Source organism: Pristiophorus japonicus, chromosome 31 (genome assembly GCF_044704955.1).
Source record: "Pristiophorus japonicus isolate sPriJap1 chromosome 31, sPriJap1.hap1, whole genome shotgun sequence".
In the NCBI taxonomy this organism is placed as follows: Eukaryota; Metazoa; Chordata; class Chondrichthyes; family Pristiophoridae; genus Pristiophorus; species Pristiophorus japonicus.
The window spans coordinates 8,180,949-8,201,398 of record NC_092007.1 but is presented as its reverse complement, the minus strand read 5'-3'; the positions used below and the strand labels follow the sequence as shown (position 1 = coordinate 8,201,398).

The following is a 20,450-nucleotide window of genomic DNA, read 5'->3' as shown; positions in this document are numbered from 1 at the left end:
CCCTCCGACAGTGCGGCGCTCCCTCAGTACTGCCCCTCCGACAGTGCGGCGCTCCCTCAGTACTGCCCTTCCGACAGGGCGGCACTCCCTCAGTACTGCCCCTCCGACAGTTCGGCGCTCCCTCAGTACTGCCCCTCCGACAGTACGGCGCTCCCTCACTACTGCCCCTCCGACAGTGCGGCGCTCCCTCAGTACTGCCCCTCTGACAGTGTGGTGTTCCCTCAGTACTGTCACTGGGAGTTTCGGCCTGGAGTTTTTTGTGCTCACGTCCCTGGAGTGGGGCTTGAAGTTACAGACCTTGTGACTCAGTGGTGAGCGGGTTTACTAATCCAATTGAGCCAGTGGTCTGTTATTGAGCAACACCAGAAATGCAACCTTTCTGAACGCTCGTTGGCCACAGGCGAATTACCTGGCGTGGGACACCGCTATCGAAGCCAGGAGATAGCGGAGGGATTTTAATTCGAGGTCATTAACGACAAGTGCGCGCTTCTCACGCCTGTTGAGGACGTGACGATGGAATGGCCTGCTGGGTATTTTCCAGCTGTACAGAGGAGGACTACGGTCAGAAAACCCTTGACTGCCAAATGCCTTAGTGCCCCGTTGTCCCCTGGGCAATCCTTCTCTCCTCTCAACATCGATCAGAAGCTCAGGAACTGTCTTACGTTGAAGAATGAGATACCACAGGAGGCCATTCGGCCTTGCTCTTATACTCCAACCCCCCTTGCAATAAAGGACAACATGCCCTTTGCCTTCCCTATTAGCTTGCTGTACCTGCATGCTCGCTTGCTGTGTTTCTTGCAAAAGGTCACCCAAATCTCCCTGAGCACCAACACTGAAGTTTCTCACATGTTAAAAATTAATCTGTTTTTCTATTCTTCCGACCAAAGTGAATAACCTCACAGTTCCCCACATTAAACTGTATCTGCCGCCTGCCTGCCCACTCACTTAAGGCTGGATTTTCGCATTTGATGATTCCGGGGCACTAATGGCAACGGGGCGGTAAAGTTAGCGCCCCGGGAAGAGTTTGCCCCTCGGTAGGAAAGTTTGGGCCTCTGGGCACTGGGTGAGGGGAAGAAGCGCTACGGGAAGCGTTGTACACCTCGCTTGGGAGTTAGCATGGGAACATCCTCTCTGCATCCACCTTGTCAAGCCCCTCTCATGATCTTATATGCTTCGATAAGATCACCTCTCATTCTTCTGAATTCCAATGAGTAGAGGCCCAACCTGCTCAACCTTTCCTCATAAGTCAACCCCCTCATCCCTGGAATCAACCGAGAGAACCTTCTCTGAATACCCTCCAATGCAAGTATATCCCTCCTTAAATACGGAGACCAAAACTGTACGCAGTACTCCAGGTGTGGCCTCACCAATACCCCGTACAGTTGTAGCAGGACTTCTCTGCTTTTATACTCTATCCCCCTTGCAGTAAAGGCCAACATACCCTTTGCCGATCACCCTCTCACACACTTTATCGCCCTAAGAGAAGTGGTGAGCACTTGATTTAATGTTCCACTTCCTTCTTGGAGCCCGATAAAGCTGACGCCCCCGGGATCGAAATAAGGGATTATCGCCCCGTGATACTTTTGTAACTTCTCAATAGTTAGGAGCCGGGATGGAATTGCGAGCTCATGGAGCCTTGAGATAAGAATCAATTGACCCAGAGTTTTCTGAAAGTAAAGCCACTTTATTGAGTGTTGAATTGGGACAATGAGGGACCCACGCAGTCCAATCGGTTTCTAGTTCTGCTCCATGGTGCTCCGGATCCACGAGATGTAGTTACAGACTTTGGTGTAGACACCTGGATAATTCTGCTCCGCACACCCATATCCCCAGGAAACAATTCCTTCCAGCCTTCCGTCACACACCATGGGGCCCCCTGAATCCCCCTGTGAGTGAGACGATAAGCCCCAGGTGAGAATACAGCAGCCGGCATTTATATAGCCCCTTCAACGTCCTGCGGCGCTCCACAGGAGCGGTTATCAAACGCCAATTTGGTAATCGTTTGTGAGCTGCGTGAGGTGATATTAGGGCAGAAGAGGTGGGTTTTAAGGAGCCCTCTTGAAGGAGGAGAGAGAGGCGGAGAGGTTTAGGGAGGGAGTTCCAGAGCTTGGGGCCCAGGCGGCTGAAGGCACGGCCGCCAATGGTGGAGTGATGGAAATCAGGGGGATGGGCAAGAGGTCAGAATTGAACGAGCGCAGAGATCTCGGAGGGGTTGTAGGGGCTGGAGGATGTTACAGAGATAGGGAGGGGTGTAGGGGCTGGAGGAGGTTACAGAGATAGGGAGGGGTGTAGGGGCTGGAGGAGGTTACAGAGGTAGGGAGGGGTATAGGGGCTGGAGGAGCTTACGGAGATTGGGAGGGGTGTAGGGTCTGGAGGAGCTTACAGAGATAGGGAGGGGTTAGGGGCTGGAAGTGGTTACAGAGATAGGGAGAGGTGTAGGGGCTGGAGGAGGTTACAGAGATAGGGAGGTGTGTAGGGGCTGGAGGGGGTTACAGAGATAGGGAGAGGTGTAGGGGCTGGAGGAGGTTACAGAGATAGGGAGGTGTGTAGGGGCTGGAGGTTACGGAGTGTGGACGGTGGGAGGCCAGGAGAGCATTGGAATAGTCAGTGTCTGGGGGTAACAGAGGCACGGAATAATGTAATAGGGAAATAGGAGCTTGCATGGGCCAGGTCGAATCCATCAACAGCAAGCAAGAGTCTAACCACCGGCCCTTGACATTCAACGGCATTACCATGGCCGAATATCCCCACCATCAACATCCTGGGGGTCACTATTGACCAGAAACATAACTCGACCAGCCACATAAATATTGTGGCAACAAGATCAGGTCAGAGACTGGGTATTCTGTGGCGAGTGTCTCAACTCCTGACTCCCCAATGCCTTTCCACCATCTACAACTGCGTTGAGCTCTGGAAAGCCCCACCTCAGGAGGGATATATTGACCTGGGAGGGGGTGCAGCGCATATTCACCGGAATGATACCAGAACGTACATCAAGCTCTCCCCCTCGGAGTGTTGAATTTGGACCCTGGTACCAAATCAGGGACAAAATTACATTTTGGTAGGAAGAATTGGAAGGTCACTTATTCCTGGGAGGGTGTGAGTCTGGGTGGGGTAGAGGAACAAAGGGATCTCGGATACAAATACACACATCGCTAAAAGTTGTCACACAGGTTAGCAAGGATGTAAGAAAGCAAACCAAGGACTAGGGTTTATTTCGAGAGAGATAGAATTGAAAAGTAGGGAAGTTATGCTAAACCTGTATCAAACCTTGGTTAGACCACACGTGGAGCACTGTGTACAGTTCTGGTCTCCATATACCTGGGTTAGACCACACTTGGAGCACTGTGCACAGTTCTGGTCTCCATATACCTGGGTTAGACCACACTTGGAGCACTGTGTACAGTTCTGGTCTCCATATACCTTGGTTAGACCACACGTGGAGCACTGTGCACAGTTCTGGTCTCCATATACCTTGGTTAGACCACACTTGGAGCACTGTGCACAGTTCTGGTCTCCATATACCTGGGTTAGACCACACTTGGAGCACTGTGCACAGTTCTGGTCTCCATATACCTGGGTTAGACCACACTTGGAGCACTGTGCACAGTTCTGGTCTCTATATACCTCGGTTACACCACACTTGGAGCACTGTACACAGTTCTGGTCTCTATATACCTGGGTTAGACCACACTTGGAGCACTGTGCACAGTTCTGGTCTCCATATACCGGGGTTAGACCACACTTGGAGCACTGTGCACAGTTCTGGTCTCCATATACCTGGGTTAGACCACACTTGGAGCACTGTGCACGGTTCTGGTCTCCATATTATAAAAAGGATATCGAGACACTGGAGAGGGTGCAGGGAAGATTTACAAGGATGATAACAGAAATGCGAGGGTGTACATATCAGGAAAGGATGAACAGGCTGGGTCAATTTTCTCTTGAAAAGAGAAGGCTGAGGGGTGAGCTAATAGAGGTGTTTAAAATGCTGTAAGGTTTTGATTGAGTGGATACAGAGAGAATGTTCCCACTTGTGGGGGAGAGCATAATTAGAGGCCATCAATATACGACAGTCACTAATAAATCGAATGGGGAATTCAGGAGAAACTTCTTTACCCAGAGAGCGGTGAGAATGTGGAGCTCGCTGCCACAGGGAGGGGTTGAGGCGAATAGTATCGAGGCATTTAAGGGGAGGCTGGACAAGTATACGGGGGAGAAGGGAATAGAGGGTTATGGTGATAGAGTTAGATGGGGAAAGACAGGAGGGGGCTCGAGTGGAGCATAAACACCGGCCTGGACTGGTTGGGCCGAACGGCCTGTTTCTGGGCGGTATATCTGATGGTACCCCGTGTTCAAAACTCATTTATAAAGCGCCTTTCACCAGCTAAGGATGTCCCAAAGTGCTTCGCAGCCAATGAGCTACTTCTGGAAGTGTTGTGTCTATTGCAATGTGGGAAACGCGTGCTGTCAATTAGCGCACAGCAAGCTCCCACAAACAGCTAAGAGATAGTGGCGAGATAGTGATTAAGAGGTGGGAAGTTGGATAGACGTGGAGAAACTAATAGATTTAAGGAACTGATGAATCAATCGGTGGGCCGAGGGGTACAGTAGAATTGTGGTTATGCCACTGGCCACGTAATCCAGTGTGGACTGGGGCATAAGTGCCAGTGTGGACTGGTTGGGCCAAGTGGCCTCTTGCTGTGCCGCACATCCCAAGGATTCCTATGTAAACAATACACGCAGAGCAGGATATACTTGCATTGGAGGCTTTTCATCGTGGGCCGCCTCGAGCTCTGAGAGGACACCACCGCAGGTCAGCAGGATAAAGCGTTGGAGCGAGCCACTGCAGCTTCCAGATCAGGCCGACACAAATGTGCGACGGCTTCGAGGTGGGCGACGTCATCAGGACCCAGGTCGCCATTTGGAACATGGGCAGGAGCATCGGCGGGGCCCTGGTACAGCGAAGTAGCGGGAAGGTCGGAGCGGGGGAGCGGCGAGAGATCGGGGTCCAGGAGCAGCGAGAGATCGGGGGCGGAGGAGCGGCGAGAGATCGGGGGCGGAGGAGCGGCGAGAGATCGGGGCGGAGGAGCGGCGAGAGATCGGGGTCCAGGAGCAGCGAGAGATCGGGGGCGGAGGAGCGGCGAGAGATCGGGGGCGGGGGAGCGGCGAGAGATCGGGGTCCAGGAGCAGCGAGAGATCGGGGGCGGAGGAGCGGCGAGAGATCGGGGGCGGAGGAGCGGCGAGAGATCGGGGTCCAGGAGCGGCGAGAGATCGGGGGCGGAGGAGCGGGGAGAGATCGGGGGCGGAGGAGCGGCGAGAGATCGGGGGCGGAGGAGCGGCGAGAGATCGGGGCGGAGGAGAGGCGAGAGATCGGGGCGGAGGAGCGGCGAGAGATCGGGGGCGGAGGAGCGGGGAGAGATCGGGGCGGAGGAGCGGCGAGAGATCGGGGCGGAGGAGCGGCGAGAGATCGGGGGCGGAGGAGCGGCGAGAGATCGGGGCGGAGGAGCGGGGAGAGATCGGGGCGGAGGAGCGGCGAGAGATCGGGGGCGGAGGAGCGGCGAGAGATCGGGGCGGAGGAGCGGCGAGAGATCGGGGACGGAGGAGCGGCGAGAGATCGGGGGCGGAGGAGCGGCGAGAGATCGGGGCGGAGGAGCGGCGAGAGATCGGGGGCGGAGGAGCGGCGAGAGATCGGGGGCGGAGGAGCGGCGAGAGATCGGGGTCCAGGAGCAGCGAGAGATCGGGGGCGGAGGAGCGGCGAGAGATCGGGGGCGGAGGAGCGGCGAGAGATCGGGGTCCAGGAGCAGCGAGAGATCGGGGCGGAGGAGCGGCGAGAGATCGGGGTCCAGGAGCGGCGAGTAATCGGGGCGGAGGAGCGGCGAGAGATCGGGGGCGGAGGAGCGGCGGGAGATCGGGGCGGAGGTGCGGTGAATGTTCAGGGCGGAGGAGCGGCGAGAGATCGGGGGCGGAGGAGCGGCGAGAGATCGGGGGCGGAGGAGCGGCGAGAGATCGGGGGCGGAGGAGCGGCGGGAGATCGGGGCGGAGGTGCGGTGAATGTTCAGGGCGGAGGAGCGGCGAGAGATCGGGGGCGGAGGAGGGGCGAGAGATCGGGGCGGAGGAGCGGCGAGAGATCGGGGGCGGAGGAGCGGCGAGAGATCGGGGCGGAGGAGCGGCGAGAGATCAGGGGCGGAGGAGCGGCGGGAGATCGGGGCGGAGGTGCGGTGAATGTTCAGGGCGGAGGAGCGGCGAGAGATCGGGGGCGGAGGAGCGGCGAGAGATCGGGGGCAGAGGAGCGGCGAGAGATCGGGGGCTGAGGAGAGGCGAGAGATCGGGGCGGAGGAGCGGCGAGAGATCGGGGGCAGAGGTGCGGAGAGAGATCGGGGGCTGAGGAGAGGCGAGAGATCGGGGCGGAGGAGCGGCGAGAGATCGGGGGCGGAGGAGCGGCGAGAGATCGGGGGCTGAGGAGAGGCGCGAGATCGGGGCGGAGGAGCGGCGAGAGATCGGGGGCAGAGGTGCGGAGAGAGATCGGGGGCTGAGGAGAGGCGAGAGATCGGGGCGGAGGAGCGGCGAGAGATCGGGGCGGAGGAGCGGCGAGAGATCGGGGCGGAGGAGCGGCGAGAGATCGGGGGCGGAGGAACGGTGAGAGATCGGGGCGGAGGAGCGGCGAGAGATCGGGGCGGAGGAGCGGCGAGAGATCGGGGGCTGAGGAGAGGCGAGAGATCGGGGCGGAGGAGCGGCGAGAGATCGGGGCGGAGGAGCGGAGAGAGATCGGGGGCGGAGGAACGGTGAGAGATCGGGGCGGAGGAGCGGCGAGAGATCGGGGCGGAGGAGCGGCGAGAGATCGGGGCGGAGGAGCGGCGAGAGATCGGGGGCGGAGGTGCGGTGAATGTTCAGGGCGGAGGAGCGGCGAGAGATCGGGGGCGGAGGAGCGGCGGGAGATCGGGGCGGAGGTGCGGTGAATGTTTAGGGCGGAGGAGCGGCGAGAGATCGGGGCGGAGGAGCGGCGAGAGATCGGGACGGAGGAGCGGCGAGAGATCGGGGACGGAGGAGCGGCGAGAGATCGGGGGCTGAGGAGAGGCGAGAGATCGGGGCGGAGGAGCGGCGAGAGATCGGGGCGGAGGAACGGCGAGAGATCGGGGCGGAGGAGCGGCGAGAGATCGGGGCGGAGGAGCGGCGAGAGATCGGGGGCGGAGGAGCGGCGAGAGAGCGGGGCGGAGGAGCGGCGAGAGATCGGGGGCGGAGGAGCGGCGAGAGATCGGGGGCTGAGGAGAGGCGAGAGATCGGGGGCGGAGGAGCGGCGAGAGATCGGGGGCGGAGGAGCGGCGAGAGATCGGGGCGGAGGAGCGGCGAGAGATCGGGGGCGGAGGAGCGGCGAGAGATCGGGGGCTGAGGAGAGGCGAGAGATCGGGGGCGGAGGAGCGGCGAGAGATCGGGGGCTGAGGAGAGGCGAGAGATCGGGGGCGGAGGAGCGGCGAGAGATCGGGGGCTGAGGTGCGGCGAGAGATCGGGGCGGAGGAGCGGAGAGAGATCGGGGGCTGAGGTGCGGCGAGAGATCGGGGCGGAGGAGCGGCGAGAGATCGGGGCGGAGGAGTGGCGAGAGATCGGGGCGGAGGAGCGGCGAGAGATCGGGGGCTGAGGAGAGGCGAGAGATCGGGGCGGAGGAGCGGCGGGAGATCGGGGCGGAGGAGCGGCGGGAGATCGGGGCGGAGGTGCGGTGAATGTTTAGGGCGGAGGAGCGGCGAGAGATCGGGGCGGAGGAGCGGCGAGAGATCGGGACGGAGGAGCGGCGAGAGATCGGGGGCAGAGGAGCGGAGAGAGATCGGGGGCGGAGGAGCGGCGAGAGATCGGGGCGGAGGAGCGGCGAGAGATCGGGGGCGGAGGAGCGGGGAGAGATCGGGGCGGAGGAGCGGCGAGAGATCGGGGCGGAGGAGCGGCGAGAGATCGGGGGCGGAGGAGCGGGGAGAGATCGGGGCGGAGGAGCGGCGAGAGATCGGGGCGGAGGAGCGGCGAGAGATTGGGGGCTGAGGAGAGGCGAGAGATCGGGGCGGAGGAGCGGCGAGAGATCGGGGGCGGAGGAGCGGAGAGAGATCGGGGCGGAGGAGCGGCGAGAGATCGGGGGCGGAGGAGCGGCGAGAGATCGGGGCGGAGGAGCGGCGAGAGATCGGGGGGCGGAGGAGCGGCGAGAGATCGGGGGCGGAGGAGCGGCGAGAGATCGGGGCGGAGGAGCGGCGGGAGATCGGGGGCTGAGGAGAGGCGAGAGATCGGGGGCGGAGGAGCGGCGAGAGATCGGGGGCGGAGGAGCGGCGAGAGATCGGGGGCGGAGGAGCGGCGGGAGATCGGGGCGGAGGTGCGGTGAATGTTCAGGGCGGAGGAGCGGCGAGAGATCGGGGGCGGAGGAGGGGCGAGAGATTGGGGCGGAGGAGCGGCGAGAGATCGGGGGCGGAGGAGCGGCGAGAGATCGGGGCGGAGGAGCGGCGAGAGATCAGGGGCGGAGGAGCGGCGGGAGATCGGGGCGGAGGTGCGGTGAATGTTCAGGGCGGAGGAGCGGCGAGAGATCGGGGGCGGAGGAGCGGCGAGAGATCGGGGGCAGAGGAGCGGCGAGAGATCGGGGGCTGAGGAGAGGCGAGAGATCGGGGCGGAGGAGCGGCGAGAGATCGGGGGCAGAGGTGCGGAGAGAGATCGGGGGCTGAGGAGAGGCGAGAGATCGGGGCGGAGGAGCGGCGAGAGATCGGGGGCGGAGGAGCGGCGAGAGATCGGGGGCTGAGGAGAGGCGCGAGATCGGGGCGGAGGAGCGGCGAGAGATCGGGGGCAGAGGTGCGGAGAGAGATCGGGGGCTGAGGAGAGGCGAGAGATCGGGGCGGAGGAGCGGCGAGAGATCGGGGCGGAGGAGCGGCGAGAGATCGGGGCGGAGGAGCGGCGAGAGATCGGGGGCAGAGGTGCGGCGAGAGATCGGGGCGGAGGAGAGGCGAGAGATCGGGGGCTGAGGAGAGGCGAGAGATCGGGGGCTGAGGAGAGGCGAGAGATCGGGGCGGAGGAGCGGCGAGAGATCGGGGCGGAGGAGCGGAGAGAGATCGGGGGCGGAGGAACGGTGAGAGATCGGGGCGGAGGAGCGGCGAGAGATCGGGGCGGAGGAGCGGCGAGAGATCGGGGCGGAGGAGCGGCGAGAGATCGGGGGCGGAGGTGCGGTGAATGTTCAGGGCGGAGGAGCGGCGAGAGATCGGGGGCGGAGGAGCGGCGGGAGATCGGGGCGGAGGTGCGGTGAATGTTTAGGGCGGAGGAGCGGCGAGAGATCGGGGCGGAGGAGCGGCGAGAGATCGGGACGGAGGAGCGGCGAGAGATCGGGGACGGAGGAGCGGCGAGAGATCGGGGGCTGAGGAGAGGCGAGAGATCGGGGCGGAGGAGCGGCGAGAGATCGGGGCGGAGGAGCGGCGAGAGATCGGGGCGGAGGAGCGGCGAGAGATCGGGGCGGAGGAGCGGCGAGAGATCGGGGGCGGAGGAGCGGCGAGAGATCGGGGCGGAGGAGCGGCGAGAGATCGGGGGCGGAGGAGCGGCGAGAGATCGGGGGCTGAGGAGAGGCGAGAGATCGGGGGCGGAGGAGCGGCGAGAGATCGGGGGCGGAGGAGCGGCGAGAGATCGGGGCGGAGGAGCGGCGAGAGATCGGGGGCGGAGGAGCGGCGAGAGATCGGGGGCTGAGGAGAGGCGAGAGATCGGGGGCGGAGGAGCGGCGAGAGATCGGGGGCTGAGGAGAGGCGAGAGATCGGGGGCGGAGGAGCGGCGAGAGATCGGGGGCTGAGGTGCGGCGAGAGATCGGGGCGGAGGAGCGGAGAGAGATCGGGGCGGAGGAGGGGCGAGAGATCGGGGCGGAGGAGCAGCGAGAGATCGGGGCGGAGGAGGGGCGAGAGATCGGGGCGGAGGAGCGGCGAGAGATCGGGGCGGAGGAGCGGCGAGAGATCGGGGCGGAGGAGTGGCGAGAGATCGGGGCGGAGGAGCGGCGAGAGATCGGGGGCTGAGGAGAGGCGAGAGATCGGGGCGGAGGAGCGGCGGGAGATCGGGGCGGAGGAGCGGCGGGAGATCGGGGCGGAGGTGCGGTGAATGTTTAGGGCGGAGGAGCGGCGAGAGATCGGGGCGGAGGAGCGGCGAGAGATCGGGACGGAGGAGCGGCGAGAGATCGGGGGCAGAGGAGCGGAGAGAGATCGGGGGCTGAGGAGCGGGGAGAGATCGGGGCGGAGGAGCGGCGAGAGATCGGGGCGGAGGAGCGGCGAGAGATCGGGGGCGGAGGAGCGGGGAGAGATCGGGGCGGAGGAGCGGCGAGAGATCGGGGCGGAGGAGCGGCGAGAGATTGGGGGCTGAGGAGAGGCGAGAGATCGGGGCGGAGGAGCGGCGAGAGATCGGGGGCGGAGGAGCGGAGAGAGATCGGGGCGGAGGAGCGGCGAGAGATCGGGGGCGGAGGAGCGGCGAGAGATCGGGGCGGAGGAGCGGCGAGAGATCGGGGCGGAGGAGCGGCGAGAGATCGGGGGCGGAGGAGCGGCGAGAGATCGGGGCGGAGGAGCGGCGAGAGATCGGGGGCGGAGGAGCGGCGAGAGATCGGGGCGGAGGAGCGGCGAGAGATCGGGGGCGGAGGAGCGGCGAGAGATCGGGGCGGAGGAGCGGAGAGAGATCGGGGGCGGAGGAGCGGCGAGAGATCGGGGCGGAGGAGCGGCGAGAGATCGGGGGCGGAGGAGCGGCGAGAGATCGGGGCGGAGGAGCGGCGAGAGATCGGGGGCGGAGGAGCGGCGAGAGATCGGGGGCGGAGGAGCGGCGAGAGATCGGGGCGGAGGAGCGGAGAGAGATCGGGGGCGGAGGAGCGGCGAGAGATCGGGGCGGAGGAGCGGCGAGAGATCGGGGGCGGAGGAGCGGCGAGAGATCGGGGGCGGAGGAGCGGCGAGAGATCGGGGCGGAGGAGCGGCGAGAGATCGGGGGCGGAGGAGCGGCGAGAGATCGGGGCGGAGGAGCGGCGAGAGATCGGGGCGGAGGAGCGGCGAGAGATCGGGGCGGAGGAGCGGCGAGAGATCGGGGGCGGAGGAGCGGCGAGAGATCGGGGTGGAGGAGCGGCGAGAGATCGGGGCGGAGGAGCGGCGAGAGATCGGGGGCGGAGGAGCGGCGAGAGATCGGGGCGGAGGAGCGGCGAGAGATCGGGGCGGAGGAGCGGCGAGAGATCGGGGCGGAGGAGCGGCGAGAGATCGGGGGCGGAGCTGCAGGAAATCAGAGTTCGGGGCCCAGAAGAGGCAAAGGCCCAGGGGCAGCACAGACCAGCCCACACTGCGATATGTGTGCGCACTCGGTCTGTGCAGCAGAGCAGGTCTCCAGTCATCCTGGTTAACCCTCGCTACTGGACCAAGACCTCGCTCTGTCAAGCCCCGTGTGGTGGCTGGTGTGCAACGGTCACCCCACGTTAAAAAAATCCACCCACAGGCATCTTCCATCCTTGGAGTTCAGGACTGGAATAGCGGGTCCTTCATTGAACTCGTGGAAGCAAGTCATCTTGGTTTGAGGGACCAGCTATGATAATGATGTAAATCCAAGTGCAGCCTTGGGAAGCCCAGGATGATGTCCCCCACATCCCTCCCCACCCCGAGTCTCTCTCCTGTCGCTGGAAGTGTGTGGGTCTCTCTGCGTTTACCCGACTCGCCACCCTTACCTGACAGCTGTCCTTCCCGCCCTCGAGGAATCCCGCACAGACCATGTTCCTCGAGATCAGTCCGGGGTAGGCCTCCTGACACGTGTTCTCGGGCAGCACAGGGAGGTCCAGGCACTGCAAGTCAGCGGGGTACTGAACTGATTAAACAAAACGCACAAGTCAGAAGAAGAAAAGGTTATTCGATCTGGGACTGGCTTCAAAGCCGTGGGATGCACATGTCACACGGGTATCCCCGTAGCGGTCTACTGGTCCGGCCCCAACTCCGGCATTGTGTCCAATTCTGGGCCCCGCACACTTTAGGAAGGATGTGAAGGCCTTAGAGAGGGTACGGAGGGGAGATTGACCAGAATGGTCCCGGGGGATGTGGGACTTCAGTGACGGGGAGAGACTGGAGAAGCTGGGGTTGTTCTCCTCGGAGCAGAGAAGGTTGAGAGGAGATTCGATCGAGATGTTCAGAATCACGAGGGGTGTGGACAGAGAGGATCGAGAGAAACCGTTCCCCATTGGTGGAAGGGTGGAGAACCAGAGGGACACAGATTGAAGGCGATTGGCAGAAAGGCGACACGAGGATAAACCTTTTTACGCAGCGAGTGGTTAGGATCGGGGACGCGCTGCCCGAGAGGGCGATGGAGGCAGACTCAATCGTGGCTTTCAAAAGGGAGTTGGACAAGTCCCTGAAGGAGAGAGATTTGCCGGGCCCCGGGGAAAGGGCGGGGGGAGTGGGACTGGCTGAGGTGCTCATTCAGTTGGCCAAGTATATCAGCACTGGTGTGGTCTTGGCCAACGTTCTGCCCTCAACCAACCTCAACAACAAAATTCAAACCAACCTCAACAACAAATTGCATTTATATAGCGTCCCACGGCTGATCATCTACCTCGACTCCACTTTCCTGCACTGGCCCCATATCCCTTGATTCCCTTAATATCCCAAAAAATCTCAAAGACTGAGCCTCCATCTGCTGTGGATAGGCAAACAGTCTGGTTCAGCCTCGGACAGGAGTTGGGGAGAGGGATGGAGTCGGTGGCGAGAGAACGGAGTTTGTGGTGGGGACCGAAAACAAGGGCTTCGGTCTTCATAAGGAGCAGGAGTCGGCCATTCGGCCCCTCGAGCCTGCTCCGCCATTCAATAAGATCGTGGCTGATCCGATCATGGACTCAGCTCCACTTCCCCGCCCGCTCCCCATAACCCTTCACTCCCTCATCGCTCAACAATCTGTCTATCTCCGCCTTAAATATATTCAATGACCCAGCCTCCACAGCTCTCTGGGGCAGAGAATTCCACAGATTTACAACCCTCTGAGAGAAGAAATTCCTCCTCATCTCAGTTTTAAATGGGCGGCCCCTTATTCTAAGACCATGCCCCCTAGTTCTAGTCTCCCCCATCAGTGGAAACATCCTCTCTGCATCCAATTCAATTGGAGAAAATTTCTGCTCGCCCAGAGCCGGATGTGGGACAGTTCGGAACCCCCCCCCACCCCTCACCCCCCCGACGTGTCATTTCCACCCACCTCCTCCGTTGTTCAGGAGATTCCCCCACCCCGAGACCAGGCACTGTGTCCCGGCAAACGGGCAGGAGGTGGAGAGTTGGATCGGGCGGATGTAGCCGTTGAACTGGGCGGCTGCGGAGAGCTTGACCAGCATGATGTCGTTGTCAATACTCCTGGGATTGTACGCAGGGTGAGCGATGACCTTGGAGGCCACGATGTGCTGCTCACTGCCCTCGTCAACGTAGGTATTGTGCTCGCCGATGTGAGCCACGAGTGTGTCAGCTCTGCAGGAGAAGGCGGAGAAAGATAGAATATAATTGGCAAATGAAATTCAACGTGGATAAATGTGTGGTGTTACTATTTGGTAAGAAAAGTAGAGGTCACTGATTACCTGGGAGATAACGAGGAGAAACTCAGTGTTTATCATCTCCCATTAGCGCCTGGGAGCAATCTTTCACTGTAGCATCGAAACCATTCCTTATTCTTGTCAAAGGCTCCCAAATTACTGACATAATTCCTTGTCACATCCAAATTGCCTTCTGAGCTTAATTACCGTTAACAACGCTCAATAATCTTGAACTGCTTTTCAATGACTCTAAATGGCTTTCCACAAGCTCCCTTTGTCAGTTCAACACTGGCCAGTACTCACAAATAAACAATTGTACTACCAATGACTGTAGTGTCAGCTGTGTCTCAGTGAGTAGCACACTCACCTCTGAGTCAGATGGTTGTGGGCTCAAGGCCCTCTCCAGGGACACTCCCAGTGCCGTGCTGAGGGAGTGCCACACTGTCGGAGGGGCGGTACTGAGGGAGTGCCGCACTATTGGATGGGCAGTACTGAGGGAGCGGCGCACTGTCGGAGGGACAGTACTGAGGGAGCACCGCACTGTCAGAGGGACAGTACTGAGGGAGCGCCGCACTGTCGGAGGGACAGTACTGAGGGAGCGCTGTACTGCGCTGTTGGAGGGGCAGTACTGAGGGAGTGCCGCACTGTTGGATGGGCAGTACTGAGGGAGCGCCGCACTGTCGGAGGGACAGTACTGAGGGAGCACCGCACTGTCGGAGGGACAGTACTGAGGGAGCGCCGCACTGTCAGAGGGGCAGTACTGAGGGAGAGCCGCATTGTCGGAGGGACAGTACTGAGGGAGTGCCGCACTGTTGGAGGGGCAGTACTGAGGGAGCGCCGCACTGTCTTTTGGATGAGACATTAAACCGAGGCCCCGTCTGCCCTCTCAGGTGGATGTAAAAGATCTTATGACACTATTTGGAAGAAGAGCAGGGGGAATTCTCCCCGGTGTCCTGGGGCCAATATTTATCAATCAACTTAACAAAAACAGATGATCTGGGTCATTATCACATTGCTGTGTGTGGGAGCTTGCTGTGTGCAAATTGGCTGCCACGTTTCCCACAATACAACAGTGATCACACTTCAAAAAGTACTTCATTGGCTGTGAGGCGCTTTGACACATCCGGTGGTGGTGAAAGGCGCTATATAAATGCAAAACTTTGCTTTGTTTTACACTGATCACAAGGTGTGAATGGAGTTGCGACAGATCGTGGGACTGTACTCTCTGGAGTTTAGAAGAATGAGAGGTGATCTCATTGAAACACACCAGATTCTGAGGGGGAGTGACAGGGTAGATGCAGGGAGGGTGTTTCCCCCCCCGGGCTGGGGAGTCTAGAACCAGGGGTCACACAGTCTCAGGATAAGGGGTCGGCCATTGAGGACTGAGATGAGGAGGAATTTCTTCACTCAGAGGGGGGTGAATCTTTGGAATTCTCTGCCCCAGAGGGCTATGGAGGCTCGGTCGTTGAGTATATTCAAGGCTGGGATCGAGAGATTGTTGGAGTCTCGGGGAATGGCGGGATCGGGCGGGAAAGTGGAGTTGAGGTCGAAGATCAGCCGTGGTCTCATTGAATGGTGGAGCAGGCTCGAGGGGCCGAATGGCCGACTCCTGCTCCTAATTCTCATGTTCTTGATATTTATATATATATATATATTTCGGTGCTATGGGACTTATTTGGTGACCCCCATTTTTATGCATTTTCAATTGACGCCTCCTGGGCTGATCAGATTGTCCGAGGCTCCGACTGCAGTCCGCACTCTCGATCTTGGCAGGTGACTTTGGATCTTGGCTACCACCAGGTCCACTGATGGAGCAGACGAGAACTAGGGGGCACGGTCTTAGAATAAGGTGCCGCCCATTTAAAACTTAGCTGAGGAGGAATTTCTTCTCTCAGAGGGTTGTAAATCTGTGGAATTCTCTGCCCCAGAGAGCTGTGGAGGCTGGGACATTGAATATATTTAAGGTGGAGATAGACAGATTTTTGAGCGATAAGGGAGTGAAGGGTTATGGGGAGCGGGCGGGGAAGTGGAGCTGAGTCCATGATCGGATCAGCCGTGATCGTATTGAATGGCGGAGCAGGCTCGAGGGGCCGAATGGCCGACTCCTGCTCCTATTTCTTATGTTCTTCTAGGTGTGGGGGGGTTACTCTGATCTGTGTCCGCTGGGTGCTATCTGCGGCCCACTGTTGCTATTAGTGAGTGTGCCTATGCCCCGTAATGCAGCCCCCGAGCCTGCGAACACCATCGGAGCAGGCCGGGGAGCGGAAGTAGCAGCCTGGCGGCCCACCACTCCAGGGAACAGCACGTGCTGGAGATGGAGAGCAACGGCAGCGAAGAGGGCACTCACCGCAACCCAGGTCGGTGATTGGAGCATGCGGCAGGTACAGCAGGAGGTCGGGGCGAAGGAGCGGCGAGAGATCGTAGAGGGACGCGATCGGGGGCCCGGGAGAGGCGAGAGTTCGGGGCCCGGGAGAGGGGAGAGTTCGGGGCCCGGGAGAGGCCAGAGTTCGGGGGCCCGGGAGAGGCGAGAGTTCGGGGCCCGGGAGAGGTGAGAGTTCGGGGCCCGGGAGAGGCGAGAGTTCGGGGCCCGGGAGAGGCGAGAGTTCGGGGCCCGGGAGAGGCGAGAGTTCGGGGCCCGGGAGAGGCGAGAGTTCGGGGCCCGGGAGAGGCGAGAGTTCGGGGCCCGGGAGAGGTGAGAGTTCGGGGCCCGGGAGAGGCGAGAGTTCGGGGCCCGGGAGAGGCGAGGGCCCAGGGGCAGCACGAGGCCCAGCCCACACTGTGTGTGATATGTGAGCGCACTAGGCCCGTGCAGCAGAGCTGGTCTCCAGCCGTCCTGGTTAACCCTCGCCACTGGACCGAGACCGAGCTCGGTCAAGCCCCGTGTGGTGGCTGGTGTGCAACATGTGGGCCACCGCACGTTGAAAAAATCCACCCACGGGTATCTTCCACCCTCTCAATTGGAGCTCGGGGTCTGGAACATCGGGTCCTTCATTGGAAGATCTGGGAACTCTTGTGCAAGCAAGACCTCCTGGTTCGAGGGAGTGCCGATGATGACGCTGATCAGAGGGAGTGGCGGTGTACGGACCGCGGGGGTGCAGTACTTACGGCTGCTCGCAGTGGGCTGCGGAGAGGACCCACCACTCGTCGATCAGGGAGCCCCCGCACCAGCGGTGCCCGTCGGTGGTGAAGTAGACCTGCCAAGGCTGGGAGTGTGGGGGGCACTCGTATCCATTGACGATCTTGTCGTCGTCCAGCGCCACTGGCGGGGGGGGGGGAAACGAGAGAAGGAGAGTCAGACAAAGACCCGCGCCCGACTTCTCCCGCACGGGGGCGCGCGCGCGCGTTCGCTTGGAAGCGCGGGTTCCGTCGCCCGCATGCCCGTCACGCCCGCGTGTCGCGCCGGTGGTGCGCCGTTTCACTCCCGCGTTCACCAACACGCTTGCCCCTTCAATCAGCCGCGGGTCAGTGGGTTCCGGGCTGCCGGCCCTGAGTCAGGAGGTCGTGGGTTCGGGATCCGTTCCAGGGACTTGAGGACATAATCCAGGCCGACACTCCCCGGTGCCAGCACTGAGGGAGCGCCGTACTGCGCTGTCGGAGGGGCGGTACTGAGGGAATGCCGTACTGCGCTGTCGGAGGGGCGGTACTGAGGGAGCGCCGTACTGTCGGAGGGGCGGTACTGAGGGAGCGCCGTACTGCACTGTCGGAGGGGCGGTACTGAGGGAGCGCCGTACTGCGCTGTCGGAGGGGCGGTACTGAGGGAATGCCGTACTGCGCTGTCGGAGGGGCGGTACTGAGGGAGCGCCGTACTGTCGGAGGGGCGGTACTGAGGGAGCGCCGTACTGCACTGTCGGAGGGGCGGTACTGAGGGAGCGCCGTACTGCGCTATCGGAGGGGCGGTACTGAGGGAGCGCCGCACTGTCGGAGGGGCAGTACTGAGGGAGCGCCGCACTGTCGGAGGGGCAGTACTGAGGGAGCGCCGTACTGCGCTATCGGAGGGGCAGTACTGAGGGAGCGCCGCACTGTCGGAGGGGCAGTACTGAGGGAGCGCCGCACTGTCGGAGGGGCAGTACTGAGGGAGCGCTGCACTGTCAGAGGGGCGGTACTGAGGGAGCGCCGCACTGTCGGAGGGGCAGTACTGAGGGAGTGTCGCACTGTCGGAGGGGCAGTACTGAGGGAGCGCCGCACTGTCGGAGGGGCAGTACTGAGGGAGCGCCGCACTGTCGGAGGGGCAGTACTGAGGGAGTGCCGTACTGTCGGAGGGGCAGTACTGAGGGAGCGCCGCACTGTCGGAGGGGCAGTACTGAGGGAGCGCCGCACTGTCGGAGGGGCAGTACTGAGGGAGCGCCGCACTGTCGGAGGGGCAGTACTGAGGGAGCGCCGCACTGTCGGAGGGGCGGTACTGAGGGAGCGCCGTACTGCACTGTCGGAGGGGCGGTACTGAGGGAGCGCCGCACTGTCAGAGGGGCAGTACTGAGGGAGCGCCGCACTGTCGGAGGGGCAGTACTGAGGGAGCACCGCACTGTCGGAGGGGCAGTACTGAGGAAGCGCCGCACTGTCGGAGGGGCAGTACTGAGGGAGCCCCGCACTGTTGGAGGGGCAGTACTGAGGGAGCGCCGCACTGTTGGAGGGGCAGTACTGAGGGAGCGCCGCACTGTCGGAGGGGCAGTACTGAGGGAGCGCCGCACGGTCGGAGGTGCCAACATTCCGATGAGATATGAAACCGAGGCCCCGCCTGCCCTCTCAGAGGGTATAAAGGATCCTCCGATAGGGTTACTGGAACAGGAGCTGGGGAAGATCGCCCAGGTGTCCTGGGCCAATATTTATCTCTTAACCAACATCGCGTGTTGGAGCCGAGACTGAGTGAGGGGAGGGAGTCCCTCAGTTTGGGAGACTGAGGCAGGGGAGAGACTCCCACGGTTTGGGAGACTGAGGGAGGGGAGGGTGTCCCTCAGTTTGCGAGGGAGTCTGAGGGAGGGGAGTCCCACTGTTTGGGAGGGGAGACTGAGGAGAGGGAGGGAGTCCCTCAGTTTGGGAGGGGAGACTGAGGGAGGGGAGGGAGTCCCACAGTTTGGGAGGGGAGACTGAGGGAGGGGAGGGAATCCCACAGTTTTGGAGCGGAGACTGAGGGAGTGGAGGGAGTCCCTCAGTTTGGGAGGGGAGACTGAGGGAGGGAGTCCCACAGTTTGGGAGGGGAGACTGAGGGAGGGGAGGGAGTCCCTCAGTTTGGGAGGGGAGACTGAGGGAGGGAGTCCCACAGTTTGGGAGGGGAGACTGAGGGAGGGGAGGGAGTCCCACAGTTTGGGAGGGGAGACTGAGGGAGGGGAGGGAGTCCCACAGTTTTGGAGGGGAGACTGAGGGAGGGAGTCCCACAGTTTGGGAGGGGAGACTGAGGGAGGGGAGGGAGTCCCACAGTTTGGGAGGGGAGACTGAGGGAGGGGAGGGAGTCCCACAGTTTGAGAGGGGAGACTGAGGGAGGGAGTCCCACAGTTTGGGAGGGGAGACTGAGGGAGGGAGTCCCAAAGTTTGGGAGGCGAGACTGAGGGAAGGGAGCGAGTCCCACAGTTTGGGAGGGGAGACTGAGGGAGTGGAGGGAGTCCCTCAGTTTGGGAGGGGAGACTGAGGGAGGGGAGGGAGTCCCTCAGTTTGGGAGGGGAGACTGAGGGAGGGGAGGGAGTCCCTCAGTTTGGGAGGGGAGACTGAGGGAGTGGAGGGAGTCCCTCAGTTTGGGAGGGGAGACTGAGGGAGGGGAGGGAGTCCCACAGTTTGGGAGGGGAGACTGAGGGAGTGGAGGGAGTCCCTCAGTTTGGGAGGGGAGACTGAGGGAAGGGAGGGAGTCCCACAGTCCTGCGACAGCGAGAATGAATGAGTTGGAGTTTGGGAGGGTGCGATGCGATTTGACTTTAACACTAGGAGGAGGGCCAGTGTGCAGGAGGGCTGAATGTGAAACCTGGGGAGGGAAGACGAGATCCATGCTCAGAGCGGCCCTGATTAGCGCGGGATACAAAATCGGGAGGCAGAGAGAGAGAGATGGGACGGATTGCTTTGAGGAGAATGTTGGAGGGATGAGATAAGAGGGTTGGAGTGTTGGGACAAGCAACGTTCCTTGAACGCTCTCCCAGAATGAGAGAGGGGTGGGCGAGACCTCCTCGATATGGGAGCAGGGTTGTGGAGAGAGTTAAGAGGACGGGTAAGAATTGGTTATAAGGTACACAATCACCTGATGCGCCCACAAGCAGAGCCAGTAGATACAGCTCCATTTCCCGTTGCTGGAGATAATCCCTCACTTTCTGCATGCTGGGTCCTTATATACAGCCACAGGTTCGCTGCTTAACCCACCAATCAGATAAGCTCTTCGTCAGGTGTCAATCGCGACTTCCTGCCATCATTGGCCCAACCTTGGACCTCTCAGAGTTTGATGGAAACACTGCAACCGGGTCCCATCCTCGTCCACGGCAGGAATGGAGCGGGGTTTTATCTTGTGACCTCCAGGCTCCGTTCCCACCTATTGAATCGCGTGAGAGGATCACAGGCTGGGCTGACCTCGCTGCCTCCTGGCCTGCCTCCTGCCCTCGTGCTGTCCTTCACTCACTGCTAATCTGTCCCGCTTGACAACAGGTGGGACCGGTAAAGCTGGAGCTTACGCAGGGAGCTCAGAGCCCGTGTGGCAGCTGTGGCCCCAGTGGGTAGCACACCCTCGCCTCCGAGTCAGACCATTGTGGGTTCAAAGCCCCGCTCCACAGACTGTCGGAGGGGTGGTACTGAGGGCGCGCCGGACTGTCGAAGGGGCAGTACTGAGGGCGCGCCGGACTGTCGAAGGGGCAGTACTGAGGGAGCGCCGCACTGTCGGAGGGGCAGTACTGAGGGAGTGCCGCACTGTCGGAGGGGCGGTACTGAGGGAGCGCCGTACTGCGCTGTCGGAGGGGCAGTACTGAGGGAGCGC

General features: G+C 61.5%; 1 protein-coding gene across 2 annotated transcripts; it reads right to left on the bottom strand.

The window, feature by feature from the left end:
• Positions 1-1,736: 1,736 nt before the first annotated feature.
• On the bottom strand, positions 1,737-19,767 carry LOC139240390 (trypsin-3-like). 2 transcript variants are annotated; one of them, XM_070868884.1, is made up of 5 exons: positions 19,728-19,767; positions 16,616-16,769; positions 13,186-13,448; positions 11,678-11,814; positions 1,737-1,886 (listed from the first exon to the last, which is right to left on the bottom strand). In XM_070868884.1, exons 1-5 carry the CDS (start codon positions 19,765-19,767, stop codon positions 1,737-1,739), a joined length of 744 nt encoding a protein of 247 aa, XP_070724985.1. The 2 variants fall into 2 exon arrangements, with proteins under 2 accessions (XP_070724985.1, XP_070724986.1); XM_070868885.1 differs by having other exon boundaries at positions 16,622-16,769.
• Between the last annotated feature and the right edge of the window lie 683 nt (positions 19,768-20,450).